The following is a 17,575-nucleotide window of genomic DNA, read 5'->3' on the forward strand; positions in this document are numbered from 1 at the left end:
AGCTTACTACTGTGGATTCTACTGGAAGGAGCCCAGAGGGTTGTACCAGAGCCTGCTACAGATGCCAGTGCAACATGAATATTAGCTTAGATCCCTGGCCCCAAAAAATTCAAGTTATTTCTCTGGTAATAAGAGCATTGAGTTGTCTTGGGCTTCCTTCACTGGGCTTGTTTCTATTTAGCAGAATCCTGGGAATTGTAGAAGTCCTATTCACATTCCCCAGTGGCATGCTGGTGATCCTGGAGATGGGAACAGAAGAGCATGTCTTTTGTTGTGGGGGGAAAGTAGTTCTCATTAAGAGAGGTGCATCTGGTACCAAATTTCAGCTGAGAGTGAGACTTTCTCTTTGCACAGAGCCTTGTTCCTGGAAAGTATGATGCAGAGATTGGAAAAAAAAAGAAGTGAAGAGATGGTTTGAGCTCTTTGTCTTAGTGAGGAGGATGCAGAGAGCCACAGGTTAGAGAACACCTGCTGTTCATTGCTCTTGTCTTTAGCAAAACATCCTTTCATCTTCATAAAAGGAATCAATAGTTTTTTCTTACCTGGGATCACTGGAAAATTAATGTGACTTTTCCTGCAGAGTGACTACTCCTCTGTCTTCACATAGTGTCATTAGAAATGTAAAGTTTGCTGAAGCATGGGAAGACTCTGTGTGTCAGGACTGGAGAGCTGCTCCTTGTCTCATTTCTTCAGCTGCAGCTGCTGGCTCCCTGCCTTTCCTTTTCCTCTCCTCTTCCAAAGGCTGATTCTCCTCACTTCCTCTTTGCAGATTTTTTCCCTTGATACGGTGTCTTCATTCCAATGCTAAACTAACTTGTGAATGCCTCTTGGGGAGGAAATAGGTGATGTGAATGCTTTTTATTTATTTTGTTGAAGGTCTCTGGGGAACACAATGTGTGGAGAGCATTCTGTGTACACTGGAAACTGCAGGAGAAAGGAAGGAAGGGTTTTTTGCAGAAGAAAAATTGGCCAAAATCTTCCTTTCAATTATGATTAATGGACTTTTCTTTTGGGCTCTGAATGCTGTGTTTGTATTCAAATCAAGTGATTTCCAGTGGGGAGTTCCAAGAATAGATGTGGGGAGGAGGTAAAGCCACCTTTCAGAAATGGCATTGGAAATGCACAGTGCTGAGCTGGGGGGCTCTGGGAGAATCTCCTGTCTGTGGTCTTTCCTCTGTGTGCAGAGCTCAGGGGATGAGAGCTCTGCTAGTTCAGAGTTGGAGGTGTGCTCAGTGCTCCACAAAAGTGACCGTCAGCTGGGCAGGAGCTAGAAACCAGCGTCCCCACTGCAGTCCCTGGCACAGCCCAAGGCAGGGCTCTTGCAGGGAAGGTGGTGGAGTTCTTGGGCAGGCAGTGCTGAACAAGACAAGCCTCTTCCTCCTCTGCAGGGTGCTCTGAGAGCTGTGGCCAGGCACTTTGTTTTCCTTTTTCCCTTTTGTGATGTTTCCCATTTTGTGGTGTGTTTTCTCCTGCTGGGAGCAGATGTTGACTTGGATTTCTGTATGGAAACTGGAAGTAGGGCAGAGGCTCCACCTGAGTTTTCTTAGCTTGCCTTTTTCCTTCATTTTCCTTACAGGGACCATTTGCCTTGGGTGGCATGAAAGCTAGTTGGTACCACGGCTGTAGCTGTAGAATGTTGCTTCTTGTCCTACAGACTTTCTGTGCACAGGATGGGATGTGAGAGAGAATCCCACTACATGGTCCCTTCTAAACCCTGTAAACGGAAGCCAGAGCATTCCTGTGTTCTTCAGGCTGCAGGAGGCTTGTCTGAGTTGCCTGTAGCATCTGTCTCCCTCCTGCCCTTCCCTTGAAGCCCCATATACAAGTAAATTTTGGCTTTCTGGGCTTAGCTGACTTTCTGTAGTGGTGAGGGAGCTGTGTCCCTGATGCTCCCTGTCCTGGCAGTAGCTATTTTGAGGGAGGAGAGGGCAGTGTTCTACCTTTCTGTAAATCGTGAGCTGTTGGAGATGCCTACACACAATATGAAGTTCCCTTGCTGGCTGCTGAGTATTTGTGCCCTCATCCTTGGTAATTGAATCAGGCAGGCACATTTGTCCTGGATCAGCCTTGTTGGCTAGAAAGGCCCCCATCAGAGGCATGCTGTGTCAAACTGCTTCTGTCATCGGGTGGTAACGAAAGTAATTAAGTGATAAAAGGGGAAAGAAAAGGACTTAAAAGTGTGCACCGTGATTTAGGTGACAGCTCACTCACTGCTGGGAGGACTCATGCCCGATGGTCACTGCATGATGTTAGTTCTTTGTATTTTCTTTTGATTTAAAGCTTTGTGCTAGTAATCTAATTATCACTGAATTGGGTTTCCAGTACAGTAGCTTGTTTGGTTCAATAAGAACACATTTATACTAAAGGTTAATGAAAAGCATTTTGCTCTCATTGAATTCATTAAGAGTGGTTCTACAATCAAGGCTTACTAATGGAAAAGAGATTAAATATTCATATCTATAAATTTCTCATGTCATTTCTGATTTTCCTTAATCTCTGCCTCTCTGGATTGGATTCTCAAAGTGTTTGAAAGCTCTAATGAAATACCAGTTTGGATGTTAATTGGAGATTTATCCTGTTTAAGTAAAGAGACCTCCACGGATGGATACTTAATGTATCTGGAGTGCAGGTTCCTATTACAGATGGAGAGGAATGGTGGTGAGGGCTTCCCTGTGAAAGCAGTGCCAGGAGCCAGTCTCCAGCAGTGCTGTTACATGCTTAAAGCTCTTCTTAAGAAATGTAAAGGGTGTCTTCCCTTCTGGCCACTTTATTTTTGCTGTCAAAATACCTTGAAATGAACTAAAAGCACAGCAAGGTAGTAGCTGGATTTTGCTGCCTGCAGCCAGCGTGACCAAAGAAACCAGAATGTGACTGTGTAGCCCAGCGTCCACCAGCATGAGGTCACAGGTGGCTGTGTGATTTGTGACTTTACCAATTAAGTAACTGGTGTTTCTCCTTCCCTTTGGCTTTTCAGGCATACTTCCGACAGGGTGTGGCCCTGCAGTACCTTGGACGCCATGCAGATGCACTGGCAGCCTTTGCCTCGGGACTGGCTCAGGATCCCAAGAGCCTTCAGCTTCTGGTTGGCATGGTCGAGGCTGCCATGAAATCTCCCATGCGAGGTGAGCACCAGGAGGGTTTGCTCAGGGATGGTGACGAGCTGCTGAGGGATTTAGAGGGGGTAGTTTCAGTCTGTGGATGACTCTGCCAGCATCTGAGGAGGGTAGAACCTGGAGGGCTGGAGGGAAAGGTCTCAGGAGTCAGCAGGTGCTAAGGAAGGAGCCTGAAGTTGGAGGAGGACCAACAAAGGTGTTCTTCTGATACAGTGGGGACAGCAGAGGTGAATCAGACTGGTGTGGTGCAACAGCAGTTCCTGCGGTGTCCTTACTTGTTTGTCTTCCATTCAGTATTAGCGCAGGAAGAGAGATGTGCACCGCTTTTGTCCTGGCTTTTTATTGTGACTTGGAACAGCTTCCCACAGTGCTTTAGTGCTTGGCACTTGGGAACAGGGAATCTTAAATGCTGTGGGCCAGTGTTTGACCAGAAGAGCACATCAGCAGCTTTTCAAAGGTACTAATGTGTCTCAAAACACAGTGTTCCAGAAGGCAGAAAAGCCACTCTGCTGATTTACTTCTGATGAGGAAGAGTTGTTGAAATCACTTGGGCCTTGGAGCTGTGCTAGCTGTACAGCATTCTGCCTCTTTCATAATGTCCCCATTTCCAGGCTCTTCCACTTCAGAGGGAGGAGGTAGCCTCCTCTTTGCTCTGTTTCTCTGGCAAGCTTCGTGCTGCAGTGTCCTAATGGCATTTCCCAGGAGGGAGCATGGCAGTTCTCATCCTCAGCAGATGCTGCTGGGGCCCCAGGGCTTAAGGGCCAAGAAGTGCTGAAATGAAAAAAATATCCCTGCTGGTGTTTCCTTTTTTTACAGTGTTTTTCTCCATCCTTTCAAATGAATTCATCTGGAAGCTTCTGTCCTAGATAGCAGTTACCTGTGAAGCTAATTTAGTTGGGTACCCGAGGTGCTGTGGCTGCTGCACAGAATGCAGGTGATGTTTCTGTGTAAGCATCTCCAGGCCAGGCTGTGGGGGATCTCCATGTCCTCTTGTGTTGCAGCTGGGTATTGACATTGCTGCTCCCACTCTGCTTCACAGTGTTGCTGCTTTCCAGGTGCCATCCTCCCCCCAACTGGTTTCTCACACTGGTTTGGCACACTGTAGATCAGTTTTGCTTATAAAGTGCAGGCTTTGCTTTGAGAATGGCTGTGTACTGCTGTAATGGCTGCTTAGAGACCTGGTTCCGCTGTGCTGGGTGCTCTGCAAGCGCTTGAGCAGTTGTTAGGTGTTGCTCTGGACCCCTTTCCAAGAGCTCACTCTCTAGGAGAGACAGAGGAGATCTGCCTGTATATTGTCTGTGGTATAAAGCCAGTCCCCTGTAACTTCATTCTACCAGAATAATAGGTGGTTTGAAGCCACGGATAGACTGCTGAGAGTGGTGGCTTCCAGAATACTTGTGTTCAGAGAAAGAGGAGGAACAACTGGGAAGACAAAAGGGCTGTGTCAGTGACATGTGTCCTTACTGAAACATGCAGCCAAGTTTCCATCTGAATAGTAGAAGGAGGTAGACCAGTTATAAGTAGTCTGGCAGGTCCAGTGCTGCCATTCTGCAGAAGAAGGAGCAGCTTCTTTCTGCAGCTTTTGTCATCTCTCTTGGCACATGTTGTGTGCTGTGGTATCTGGACAGGCACAGGTTTTGCAGATGTTCAGCTGAAAGTTTGTGCTGAGGGAGCAGAAACTGCAGTGCTCTTGCACACTGCTGGTGGCCCATTTCCAGTTTCCTACAGAACTCTGCAGATGTTTTCTGTATTCCTTCTGCCATTAGGCCAGTCTGCAGAGCTCAGTATGAGACTGCCCTGCATGCTTGTGCTTCCTTCCTGAAGTGTTTTCTGCAAGGAAAATGTCAGCTTGTTAGTTGGTCTGTCCGGATGAGCTAGACATTGGACAATGCATTTGAGCCCCGAGTTCCCATGATAAATCTTGGTTTGATTTGGGCAGTCTGGCCTTTACCTCATGTCATCTGGTCACCAAAAAATAATGATGAGTTGTGAAAGTGACTTCTAGATGCAGATAACTTGGTTTATTGAGTAACTGCCTTCGTTTTCATACTGCAGAGTCCCTGGAGCCCACCTATCAACAACTGCAGAAGATGAAGCTGGACAAGAGCCCCTTTGTTGTGGTGTCTGTGATCGGCCAGGAACTCCTGACTGCAGGCCACCATGGGGCCTCCGTGGTGGTGCTAGAGGCTGCCCTGAAGATCGGCACTTGCAGCCTGAAGCTGCGGGGATCGGTGTTCTCTGCCCTGAGCAGCGCCCACTGGTCCCTTGGGAACACAGAGAAAAGCACTGGATACATGCAGCAGGACTTGGACGTAGCCAAGTCTTTAGGTAAGAGTTACCCTTTCGCCTGCTTGAATGCTGGGTACAGGTGGAACAAATTCATAGCTGTGCTAATGGTCAGAACCTCTCTGTAGTGCTCAGGTTTCTGTGGGATTTCACAAGCTGTGAAATCAGAGCTGAAATCTCTGCAAGGTGCAGCCTGCAGGCTTGTGCAGCTCCGTTTGCCTGTGTGAGGGGTGGGCAATCGATGAACACGCTAAGGTTTTGCAGGCACCTCTAATTTTCTGGTGTCACATATGTGGGAATGGGTCTTATCCCCTGTGTAGACTGGGGCTCAAAACCACAAATGAGTCTTAAATGAAGTAATCTGTCTTCTCAGGAATTTGATGGAAAAAAAGTCCTCAGTCTGAGCTTCTGGGGCAGTTGCCTGGGAAGGAACAAATCAGGAATGAGGCACAAGAGTGTTAAAAAAATTAAACAGATTGGAAGACCTCTCTTCTATGTGGTGTAACCTGCACAACACTGGGAATTTTCAAGCTTTCAGGGTGGTTTGGGAGAGGAGACAATATGAGACAGCAAGGCAGAGCTTGCAGAGCTGGGGAGGGGTCTGCTTAGGAGAACTCACTGAAAGGATGCATATTGTCTGAGCTGTGCTGTGCTGCAGAGTTGCTATCTGAAGAAAGCTGCTGTGCTCTTGGCTTGTTTTAAGTCTGAGCCATTAACTTACCTTCCCAAACAAAGCTTTAATTTCAAGCAAGGAATAAATATGGAATAAATGGGAAATTAGCAAGCATTAGGCCAAAGCAGAAATGAAAACAATTCTTTAACTGAAGGTGGTGGCTTAGAAGTCTCTGAAGGCGAGCAATGAAGAGAGTTTAGTCTGTGTGTTAAACATCAGGATGGGTTTGTTCTGATGCTGGTTCTCACCCTGGGGCAGCACTTGCACAGTGTGTTGCAGTCTCTGCTGGGCACTGCAGGGAATGCTGCTTCTAGCTAACCTCTGCTCTGTTTGGCACAGGTGACCAGACGGGAGAATGCCGAGCTCACGGGAACCTGGGCTCCGCATTCTTCTCCAAAGGAAATTACCGCGAGGCCCTGACCAACCACAGACACCAGCTGGTGCTCGCCATGAAACTCAAGGACAGAGAGGTAGGAAGCTTAATAAACCGTCCAGGCTGGGAGTCGGCACTGGGTGGTGTTCTGGAGAGATACAAAGGCATCAGGAAGCATTGTCTGTATGCCCTGTTTTATTCTGAGAATCTGGAAGCTGCCTGAGTTCTCTTCTCAGGCGTTCACTTGCCTTTTGTTAAGGGAACCGTTGCTACCAGCAGACACAGTGAGTGCCCGTGGTGGGACGGTTTGTCCTTCTGCCTCCCCCTGCCTGTAGTCTCCAGGTGGCTCTGAGCATGTCATTCCTCCTCCATCTCCCTTCCCATCCATCTGCCCACACTTTACAGACTCTAGGCTCTTGAGGGCAGAAGCTACTGCTGAGTGTGTGTCAGTACATCATCTCTGCAGGGAGCCCTGGCTGCTCTGGGCTCCTTGTTTCCCTGTGATACAGATGCTACCAACTTGAGCTTGGTAGGGTCCTTCCTGTGCTGTGCCTTTTCCAGAGAAGCAGTGAGCTCATGGAAAATAAGCTTGGATTAAGAAGTAGTGAAAATACAATGCTGTGTAAAGTGTAGGGATTGGCTTGAACTGGATCTGTTTGACTGTTTACCATTCAGCTCTCAAAGCATTTATGTGAGCTCCCTTCCAACCCAGGACAGCATCCGGCATGGACTGAAGATTCTGTCCCAAGAGGTTGTGACTGAAAGGTGTCTGAGAGGACAGAATCATCATTTTAGTGCAAGGTGCAGATAGAAAAGCTATTCCATTCTCTCCAGTGGACCCCTCTCTTGCTATGAATGGGACACAGAGGGCTTGTGGATTGCAGGGCAGGTGAAGGAAGTGCCTGGAGGCAACAGGGCAGGTGTGAATGCATGCAAACACAAGGAGCTTTGGGGAGACCTAAAACTGGGAGTATCAGTTTCCCAGTGAAAAGTCATTGAAAAGATCTGTTTGAATTGGCCAAGTGCTTTAATGAAGTGTTAATTTTTGAGTTAGCTATCGAGTAAACCTTGGAGAGATACACCTTTCAGTAGGTTGTAGGACTGTGACTGGGGGAGGGACTGGCTAGACATCTTCATCATGATTTTACCAGATGGAAAACCTCCTGAATCACTGTTACCATCACTGTTTTTATAGTTTTCTTGATTAGAGGTCCCTGTTCCTGCTAAGAGTATAATCTGCATAGCTGCTTCTCCTCAGTGGTATTTCTTGAAGCAGCAGATGCCCTGTCCTTGGGGAGGGGGCAGAAGGAAGGAGCAGGAAAGTGTCAGCCAAGAGCCCCTGGGCCAGCCTGGGGACACAAGAGCTGGTGGATTGCACTGACTTTAGACCACTGATCTAAACAGATCCCAATGATTGATCTGGGAGGAATCCAGGGAATGAAGGATAATTGTGATAGTTCTTAGTTTATGACACATCTGGACACATAATTAACAGTTATTGACAACAAATGACTACTTGGTTTAGCAAGAAAGCTGAGCTGCTTGGATTTCCTGTAGGATGTAACCACAGGAAATTAATTTGGCGCTTTCTGATGACATCATCTTGACCACAGAGCTTCCTCTGAACAAAAAACTGTTTTTCTTGGCCTCCTTTGCAGACATTTTTATAATGCAAATGTTATAAAGTTGCAGTAGTGCTGATGTGAATTCCACAGAAGGGAATTTGGTGTGTGACTGTAATGAGGTAATTGTTTTACCGCCATCTGTAGAGAGAATTGGTGCAGAAGGTTAAAAAGTGTTCCTTTGCAGGGGCTGCTGCTGCCTTCCGAGGGAGTCTTGGGGTGTAAGGCTGCTGAGGCAAATGTTTGTAGCAGGAGATTCTGCTGGATCATGTCACCCCTAAAGCAAGGAGGGAGTTGCATAGGTTCTGCTGTAGCATTCAGCTCTGTTTTCCCCCCCACAAGCTTGGAGAAGGGAAACTTCATCAGCTGAGTGGGGAATTGTGTGAGCTGCTCAGAGGGGCTGTAGAGCTCTGCACAGCTCCTGTTGCAAGCATCATGTCCTACTGAGCACAGGCTGTCTGTCCAGGCAGATCATCCTCTCTTCACAGTGTGGGGACAAGTTCAGGCTGTTTTGTGATGCTTGCACCCAGAGAGAGAATGGAGCAGAAGTAGCTGGGATTTGGCATACCTCTGGAGTCTGCAAGAGAGGCTTTGGGGTATTGAACATACATGTGGTTTTGGTCTATGAATAAGAAGACTGTTTTTAGCAAGAGGCTGTAACAGGCACCTCCAGAGTAATTCCAATGCTTTCCATCACAGTTAAGTGATGGGTTGGATTTTTTGACCAGCTGCAGTGGCTGGTCAAGAAATTCAGATGAGCTAATTTTTTGAGATTTTTTTTTTTTCCCTGAAAGAATTAACAGATTCAGGAAACCAGAAGTCATAAGGGAACTTGGTCTTTCTTTCTGAGCATTCTTTGGTTTCTGTGGAGTTTGCAGATGCTCACTGTGGTCGGTAGAGTATCATTCTGTGATTCTAAAAAGGAAGACAACAGAAATGAGGTGCAGTAGAAGAGAGGAAGGTAGGCAGGACCATCTAGAAGGACAGTTGCCTCTCTTCTGCTGGAAGTGAGTGTGGGAGTTCAGCTCTGAGATTGGATGCAGTTTAAGAGGAAATAGCAGCACAGCTTGGTAGTCTGTCGCTTTCTCTCTGAAGATTAAGCAGAGCAGATTTCAGCGTGGGCTGTCTTGGCCTGCTGCACAACCTGGGAACGTACTCAAGCTGAGAATCCCAATGAAGTCTCTGCTGCTGCTTTTCTTACAGTGAAGTTTCCTGTGCTGGCTGAAGTGAAGCTAATGTGGATGTACCTACTCAAGCTTCAGTCGTGCCACCGGTGGTAGGGTAGGTGTCACTCAACTGTGCCTTTATAGCCCCAAGGTAGACAGCACAAGGATCTGTGCTCCTTCCAAAGCTTTTCATTTGAAAAAGCACTACTTGAGGGAGTGTTTTGAAGCTGTGAGGGCTAACAAGCAGATATGGCAAGGGAAAGGAGAGCTATGGAGCCCCTATTCAAGTTCAGTGCCCAAACCCTGACACAGGCTGTGCTTGAATCCTGTCAATGTAATAATCCTGCAGGGACCTGGCACTGTCTTTGCTCCCTCTCTCCTGGGCTGCCAGACGCCTCCTGTTACAGCCCCACATTCAGAAACAGCAGGGCTGCAAAATCAAACTAACCATCAGAAAATTAATGCTTGTGTGGAAGTGCACTGCCAGCACAGAGCTTCTGGGCAGGGGGATGCTGCCAGCAGGCCAAGGGGTGTTGGCAGCTCCTGCCTGTTGCCTGGCCTCTGAGGCTGGACTGGGCCTCAGCTTCCCTCTTTGCTAGGAGGGAGTGAGGAAGAGAGGTTGGGTGAGGAAGAGGATTGTTTGTGCCCCCAAACTTTCTCTGGGGCTGGGATGAAGATGCAGCTGAGCGACTCAAGTCTATTTCCCAGTGCCCCTTTTCTCAGGGAGAGTGACCATAGGAAGGGTAGTGAGGCCCAGTGGAGAGCAGAGAACAGACTGATGGACTTTGGCAGTGCCAGCTTGCCCCTTGAGTTGACTCAGGATGCTCAACAGTTTGCAGCAGTCACTCTTGGCCCAGTTTTGCAGGGGTTTCTCCCACCTCCCTTCTAGAAGCAGCTGTTTCTGGATGGAATGGATGCAGCACTGGCTCAATGCCCTCTTCTCACTGACCACTGATTTCTGTGGGCACTGGTGTTGCACTTGGGTGTCTCCATGAGCAGCTGTGGATGCAGCAGGTGGGTATGCTCAGTAACAAGATGGATGAACTAGATTTTACTGTCTCAAGATGTTGGGGGTTTTTAAACAATTGCAAGTGTAAGGCAGAATTTGTGTCAGCAGATTTTTTTTTTGCAGAAAGAGTGATTTTTTGCAGGAAAAAGGGATGAAGACAACAATAATTAGAACTGGGTGGCTAAGTGGTGTGGAGGGAAGGTGTTTATTGAGCAAGTTTTCTGTGTCACCTTGCTCTTGCCTTTCTATGAAAGTTCTTATGTTGTAAACATTAGAAAGCAGAAATTCCATTATAAAGAGAAAATGTGGGCTGGAAGCCCAGGAGACTCGAGAAGCCCCTTCAGTGCTACACTTTCTGTTGCAGAGAGAGCATTGCCATGGAACTGATGGAGAGGAGAGGCCTTTGCTGGCAGCAGAGGGCTGTCACGGTGGAAGGTTGTCAGGGATAGCTGGCTGCTGTGCTTCTCTGGAGGAGGAGCGTTAGTGAAATATGATTGCTGTGACAGCTGTAATCAGTGTCTGGATTCAGTTGGGAATTTGCAGATTCTGCAACTGTCTGAACACACTTTGTGTGCAGCTCAGCCACTGGTGGTTATTTAGGTTTGCAGTTCTAGTAGTTTTTGCCAGAGCCAGCAGTGAAACGCAGCACAAAGCTCCTACGTTTTGTGAAATACAGCTACTTACTGTCAGGCTGTGCAAGTCAGAGATCAGATTTCACTTTTCTTATTTCCAGAAGGAGATACAGAAGGAAAGATAGATTATTCTTTTCTACTGAGATCTGTAAGTTCTATAAAGCCAAGGTTTTCTGCCCCTTCCTGAAGGGAAGGGGAAATGCTTTCCAGGTGTCCTTCCTGCCGTGCTTTGTCTGTGCAAGCCACATCTTCAGTAAATAGCAGAGCTGTAAGTGTTTGGCCTCTTGCCTGAACTCTTTGTGTGCATTATGATACAGGACAAAAGAAGTTTGTGGGGTTTTTTTTTCTCATGTTCCTTGCCAGTCGTTATAGAAATATCTATTCTGCTTAATTAGATAAAAAAAAAAGAATGGAACACGATCTGAATTAGAAGTGACACAGCCATCCTTCAGGAACTTCATTCCTCTTAAAATACAATCTGCAGGGTCTTCTGTGTGTCCTGGACCCTGCTTGCAATACTTTGAGCTTCCCTGCTCTGGGGAGGTTGTGTGAAAGCTAGGGTGCTGATGAGACCATGAACTGGCCACCCTCAGCACTGCAAGCTGACTGGCGCTGAGCTGACATGTCAGGAGGTACCAGCTCTGGCTCATGCTTGAGCAAGGTGTGTCTGTACCCCTTCTTTCTAAAGGAATGGCAGGAGAGCTGGTTCCAAACATGGGCTGCCTTCCTCTCTGGCCCAGAATGATTTCTGTTTGGACTGTGCTGGCAGCCTCAGGGCTTCTGCCAGAGATGAAGTCACAACTGCGTGCGTTCAGCGGTGAGGGTCCCTGTGCTTGCAGTTGTGCTGCAGATCTGGCTGGAAGCATGCATCTGTGCAACCCTTCCTCTGCAGAAACCATCACAGGGCATGTCAGCATGCAGTGAGCTCATCCCAACATGTGCAGCTCATTAGCTGTGGGCCAGATTCCTCTCCTGGTTACCTTGTCAGGCATCCAGAGGCCTTACACAGCTGCGTGGACTTCCCTCAGGTTTGCACTGCTGCAGACTGTCCTGGAGATGACACTGGGGCTCAGCAGTGAGCACAGCTTCTCCTTGCCACAGTGCCCATGCCTGACCTCGCAGCTGGGATTGCAGCTGCCCTGTTCTGGCACGTTCTGGCACTTTTCTGGAACGTGGCTGTGCCAAGGCACATCCTCACACAGTCAGTGGCGCTGCTCTGCTGTCACCCAGCCCAGTCGCTGCAGTTCTACCCACAGCAAGACAAGAAGCTTCGCAGAGAGTTGCTCTTCAGCTGTGAGCAGCTTCCTCAATCCCACTGTGGCTGCCTGACCCCTGAGAGGGAAGCCCCAGGAGACATCTGTGGGTACATGTGTTGAGCAGGAGCTGTTCAGGCTGCATGATGAGGTTCTGGGAAAAGTATGTTTTCTGACTTGGTGTTGGTAGCAGCTTCAATGCCTGTATCAAGCCCCTGGGATAGCTGGCATAGAGCAGACAGAGTTGCACTGCTCCCTGTACTGCCATGTACATTCAGGAAGCAAAGAATGATATTCTTGTGGCACAAACTGTTTTCTCAGTTTGTTGTTCTTCAGTGTCCACGTTGCTTGCTATCAACCCAGTGCATTTTTAACCTTAATATTCACTTGTGTGATGGGCAGTGTGGGTTGGGGCTGGTTCAGACTCCACTGACTCCCTGACAGCCCAAAAAGTCATAGAATCATAGAATCAATAAGGTTGGAAAAGACCTCAGGGATCATCACATCCAACCTATCACCCAGTGCCTCATGACTAACTAAACCATGGCTCCAAGTGCCACATCCAGTCATTTTTTTTAACGCCTCCAGGGATGGTGACTCCACCACCTCCCTGGGCAGCCCATTCCAATGGCCAATAACTCTTTTCTGTGAAGAACTTTCTCCTCACCTCAAGCCTAAACTTCCCCTGGCACAGCTTGAGACTGTCCCTTCCCAGCTTTCTTGTAAGCCCACTTAAAGATACCGGAAAGCCACAATTAGGTCTCCTTGGAACGTTCTTGTCTCCAGACTTGCATGTCCTATGAGCTGGGCTGGGCAGTTGCTGCTCCATTCCCCTTCCCAGTCACAGCCCCAGCTCGTGTCAGTCAAACATCGTGCACGTGTGTGGCTTTTCTTACTTTGTTGATAGCTTTTGAGAGGATTTGAGCAGCGTGTGCGGCGAAGACTCTCTGCTTAGCTAATCTGTTTGCAAAGTCTCGTTTATATTAGGTTCTGATTGCTGTAGCACATCCTTGGGCAAACAGAAGGCACACCCAGACCTTCCATACGGCGCAGCGAAACAGGCTCTTCCTGCCTCTGCTGCTCTTCCTGAGCAGGATCTTAACCACTGCCAGAAAGCCCCTTCTGTGATCCCTTCTGCTCGCTTGCCGTTAGTTACTCGGGTGCACAGCGCTGGGCTGGGTGCTGCTCCTGTTCTCTGCAGAATTTAGCTTTCTGTGGCTTATTGTTCACACCACGGATCCTTTCCCACTGCATTCAAGTGGCTTTCAGGTGGTTTAAAATCTAACTTCTCATAGAGCCAACATTGTCTCTTTCTCTCTGGAAATCCTGAAGGGATCATCACGTGGTCATCTGCTTCCTCGTTTGTGTTTCATCATCATCAGTCCCAGATGGCTGCTGAGAACCAAATTCATTCATTGACTGCGGGCTCGAGGGAGCCTGCAGCAGTTTTGCTGCCCATGTCACGTGTGTGGGACTCGGCCATATGAAGGGGTGGCCTGTCCCTGGGGCTGCCAGAATCTTCAGAAAGGAAAAATCTGAGCCACCTCATGACCACAGTCATTCTGTTACATTTGCAAACAGTCTGGAAGATAAGGACAGGATATAAATACCTCACAAATGAGAACTGGAAAGAGTCTTCAGGCTAAAGCAATTTGTCATGCGTGAAAACATGCACTAAGATGGCAGAAGCAGGCTGTGGAAGCAAAAGCAGGAGAGTGGCACTTGCTGCAGGAAGCAAGCAGGGAAGGTGGTTGTGTCTCTGCTTTTCTGTGTTTTGCCCCATTTCCTTTTCTGTAGTGAAGCCACTGCTTCAAAATAATTTATTAGGTGGTTGCCTGCCAGAAGTGGATTATCTGCTGCCTGTAGCAACATGATCAGGACAGACTAAGAGAGAATATACCTTACTCTTTACAGCTTTATCACATCTGACTGGGGACCCAGAAGTAAGGAAAGGGCCAAGGAGGGCTTTGCTGATTGATTATTTGTGTTAGTGGTTAATGCAGCCACTGCTTATAGAAGCACAGGAGTGACAAGTTCAGGGTGTGACCACTGTTCCTGTATTAAAGCAGGTAGCTTTCAGCTCTTGAGCCTCAAGAGAGGAGACTGGAAACAATGTGAGAGCTTTTGTGAAGAAATTGGCATCTGTTACTGATAGTACAAGAGCACCAAGAGACAGCAGCCTGTTGGAGAAGCACTGTGCTATGCGTTGTGCAGATGGTACCTTAGCAGGAGGGTCCTCCTAGCCTTGTGTCAGAAAACCCCAGTGGCTTGTCAGCAAGGTCAAGCAGCCAGAGGGTGAATCAGTGACTAGTGCATCTGTATTTATAAACAGTGCATGGGATTACCTCCTCCCTCTTGTTTCTCCATTATGCCTTCTGTTTTCCTCCAGGGTTCTTTTAGGGGATCTTTTGAGTCCTGGAGGTACTTCCAAGAAATAGAAACAAGCTGGTTTTTGATTCAGCCTCTGCGTGAGAAACAGCTTTCCAAATCCCATGACATTTTGCAGGGGCTTTACAAACAACAGAACGGTTGATCAGGCTGCAAACCATTCAAGCAAAAGGCTGCTCACAATCTCTGCTCTCCAAAGAGGTGAGACCAGTGTCAGCTCTTAGGAACCCAGTGGAAAATCACCCACAGAAACCTCAAACTGGTAAAAAGATCAGGCCCTTGCAGCTCTCGGAGCAGATACTTGCAGAGAGGGTCACTTTTCCTTTGAAAGCTGTTGTCTAATCTGAGCCCTTTCATGAAATCTGGTATTACAGACCCCTTTTGCTGATCTCAGGCTGGTTTTAATAAGTAATTTCATTATTACTGTGGGGGAAGCTGCCAAGAATCACTCACTGCCTGGTGTGCAGCTTCAACCCACAGCCTCCCAGCCCTGTGCTCTCAGAAATGGGTACGGTCCAGGTGTGCTGTTGGCTGGATTGGCAGAACTTTCCTGACTGGCAGCTGAGGTGGTGGAGGGGCCCAGCAGGATTTCCAGGAATCAGCCATGAGGTGAGCTAGGGAAAGAGGGATCTCCAGGGCCATCCCAGCACGAAGGGTACATTGCTGAGGCTGGCTGTGGCTTGAGTGTTTTTTGGTTTATGAGACATATGCCCTTTACAGCAAAAGCAGCAATGTCATCTTCAGGACTGTGTAGGACCTAGTAAAGCTGGCTGGTTTACCAGGAGGCTGGCAGTAACACTTCCCTGGCTTTCTGAGGAGATATTTGCAGATCCTGGTCCATGTTTTCTGGAACCATTGCTGATTTTGTACTAGCCCTGAGGGTGGTCTGATTTATAGAACTGAAACCTCATACTGGCTATTTGCTAGGAAGATCTGTCTGAGCAGCTCAGGGCAGCAGAGATGTACTGGATCTCTCTGCAGAGGCTGCTGAAGAAGAAGGGTGAAGTAGCCAGTGCAGAGTTAGGCAGATTGATTTCCCACATTTCCTAACAGGGCAGAAGCTTTATTTTCACCCCTGCTGCCCTTGAAGTCTCAGGTTCTGCAGATGCTATGACTTCAGCTGAATGAGAACTTGTGAGAGATTTGACTCAGTCTGCAGAATGTATTCCTGGACACTTCTTGCTGCATTGTTCAGTTCACTGAAATTCAGTCTTTGTCTAGCCCAGATGTTTGGCTCTGCTGGGCGTACAAAGTTACAGACGTACACATTCCAGTTCATGTTGTTCCTGTGCATGCTTACACTTCAAACAGCTGTGAGAGGCCTCTCATTTACCTCTGGGGCTCAGAAATATGACCTGTGTTGCAGGTAGCCATTGGAACCCTCGTTAGGAAGAACACTGCCATCCTTTGCTCCATCATTGTCAGCCTCATTGCAGACAGCAGCCTGACTTTGCTAGGGGTCAGGGCAAACTGGTTGCAGCCTGGAGGAAGGGTTGCTCCCTTGAAGAAAAACCAACTGCTAGGAGACATTTGCCATGGGAGTTTATTTGAGGCTGCAGGGTCTTTTAGAGCAGTAGGGCTTTGTTACAGCTCAGGCTGAATCACCTGCTTGGCTGAGAGGATGAGCTCACTGATGTGAGCAACCCTCGTGCTTTTGAGCATCACGTCGTTGGATTTGTATGAGAAAGCATAATTTGTTTGCCTTTCTCTTCTGTCTTCAGCAGCTCTTTTTGAGAAAATCTGGATTCCTACAGGTTTGTCTGGTTCAAATGTGATAGGATTAAGCAGAATGAAGGGAAATCTGACCAGGGCAGGAAATTTGGGAATGCACTAAAAGGCCATATGCTTTGTTTTGTTTGGACTTGTGACTCAGAAGGGAAATGTAATACTTCCTGAGGATCTCCTTTAAATGTCCCCACTTGACCTCCACAGCACATGGATTTTAGCTGAAAGAAACGCAGTCTTCTGGTTTTACTTACCTCGCACAGTATCTGCAAAAGCTAGCACTCTGCTGAGGGCTGGACCTGATCACAGGGAAAGAAACAAAGCAGGAAACTTGTGGAAGAGCTGCGGCTCAGGGAACAGTGCTCTCTGGGCTTTCAGAAGGCTCGCTTCACCCGAGGCTTTCCTGTAGTCAGTTTCCAGTGCACTGGTTTCCAGCTTTATGAGCAGGAGCAGTGTCAGGATTGGCACAGGTCAGCACACTGCTGCAGGAGTCTCAGACTTCCTCTGCCTGCACAAAGAGCTTCTCTTGGTTCTCTGAGATCCAAGTTTGTAACGTGCTGGCTTGTTCTTCCAGGACTGACTTTGATCAGGGCATGAGTCACTACTCCTCAGTGTCACAATCTCAGCTTGTGGTTTTAAATGAGGGCTTCTTTTCTTACATCATCACCAAAAAACGTCAAGTCAGCCATACTTCCTAAAGCTATTTCACCCAGCAGCCTTTTAGACTATGTCCAGAAAGCTACCAAGTTTTGGGTAGGTAGGACAACAATTCTGTGATTCTGTAGAGATGTGTGTGTGCCAGGTGATGCTTAGGCTTGCTCCTGACCAGTTCAAGTAACTCAGCTTTGGTTTTACATGTTTTCTGGGCAGAGAACTAGCTCCTAAATGATAATGGAGGAGGTTGAGTAAATGGATTTTCCACTGGAGTAGTCTTGTTTTGCTCTCCAAATGAGCAGCTGAAAGTCAGTGTTCCTTTTGAAGCCTCTGGTTTCAGGAGGATGGCTGACCTTTAATAACGTGACAGTTGAGCCACAGTGCTGTTCAGGTTTGCCTGGATTCACATAATTTGCCTGATTCTTTTGCCAGGAAAGGGGAAGAATGATCAATCCTCTAAACGTTGTCATTTCTCTGAACAAGAAAGACAGGGCTGGGAGCGGATTGTAAGCACAAGCCACGGCAGCCTCTGTCATGAGCAGCAAGCACTTGACACCTACAGAGCTGTGGATTTAATCCGTTAATCAAAGGAGACCGGAGCTGTCTCCTCCTGCTGTATGGTTTGAGCTTTTCTATTGTGTCACTAATTCGAGGTTATTCCCTTTCAGTTAGCAGTAGTTA

At 47.7% G+C, this 17,575-nt stretch overlaps 1 protein-coding gene across 3 annotated transcripts in view; it reads left to right on the top strand.

The window, feature by feature from the left end:
- The window catches only part of TTC28 (tetratricopeptide repeat domain 28), a 137,245-nt gene that overhangs the window by 75,401 nt on the left and 44,269 nt on the right, over positions 1–17,575 (top strand). For all 3 annotated transcript variants that reach the window (XM_054173302.1, XM_054173303.1, XM_054173304.1), the window contains 3 exons: positions 2,975–3,122; positions 5,169–5,441; positions 6,412–6,542. In XM_054173302.1, coding sequence (XP_054029277.1) covers positions 2,975–3,122; positions 5,169–5,441; positions 6,412–6,542 — 552 coding nt within the window. The remainder of the gene's footprint in view (positions 1–2,974; positions 3,123–5,168; positions 5,442–6,411; positions 6,543–17,575) is intronic.

This window comes from Dryobates pubescens, chromosome 25 (assembly GCF_014839835.1).
Source record: "Dryobates pubescens isolate bDryPub1 chromosome 25, bDryPub1.pri, whole genome shotgun sequence".
Taxonomy (NCBI): Eukaryota; Metazoa; Chordata; class Aves; order Piciformes; family Picidae; genus Dryobates; species Dryobates pubescens.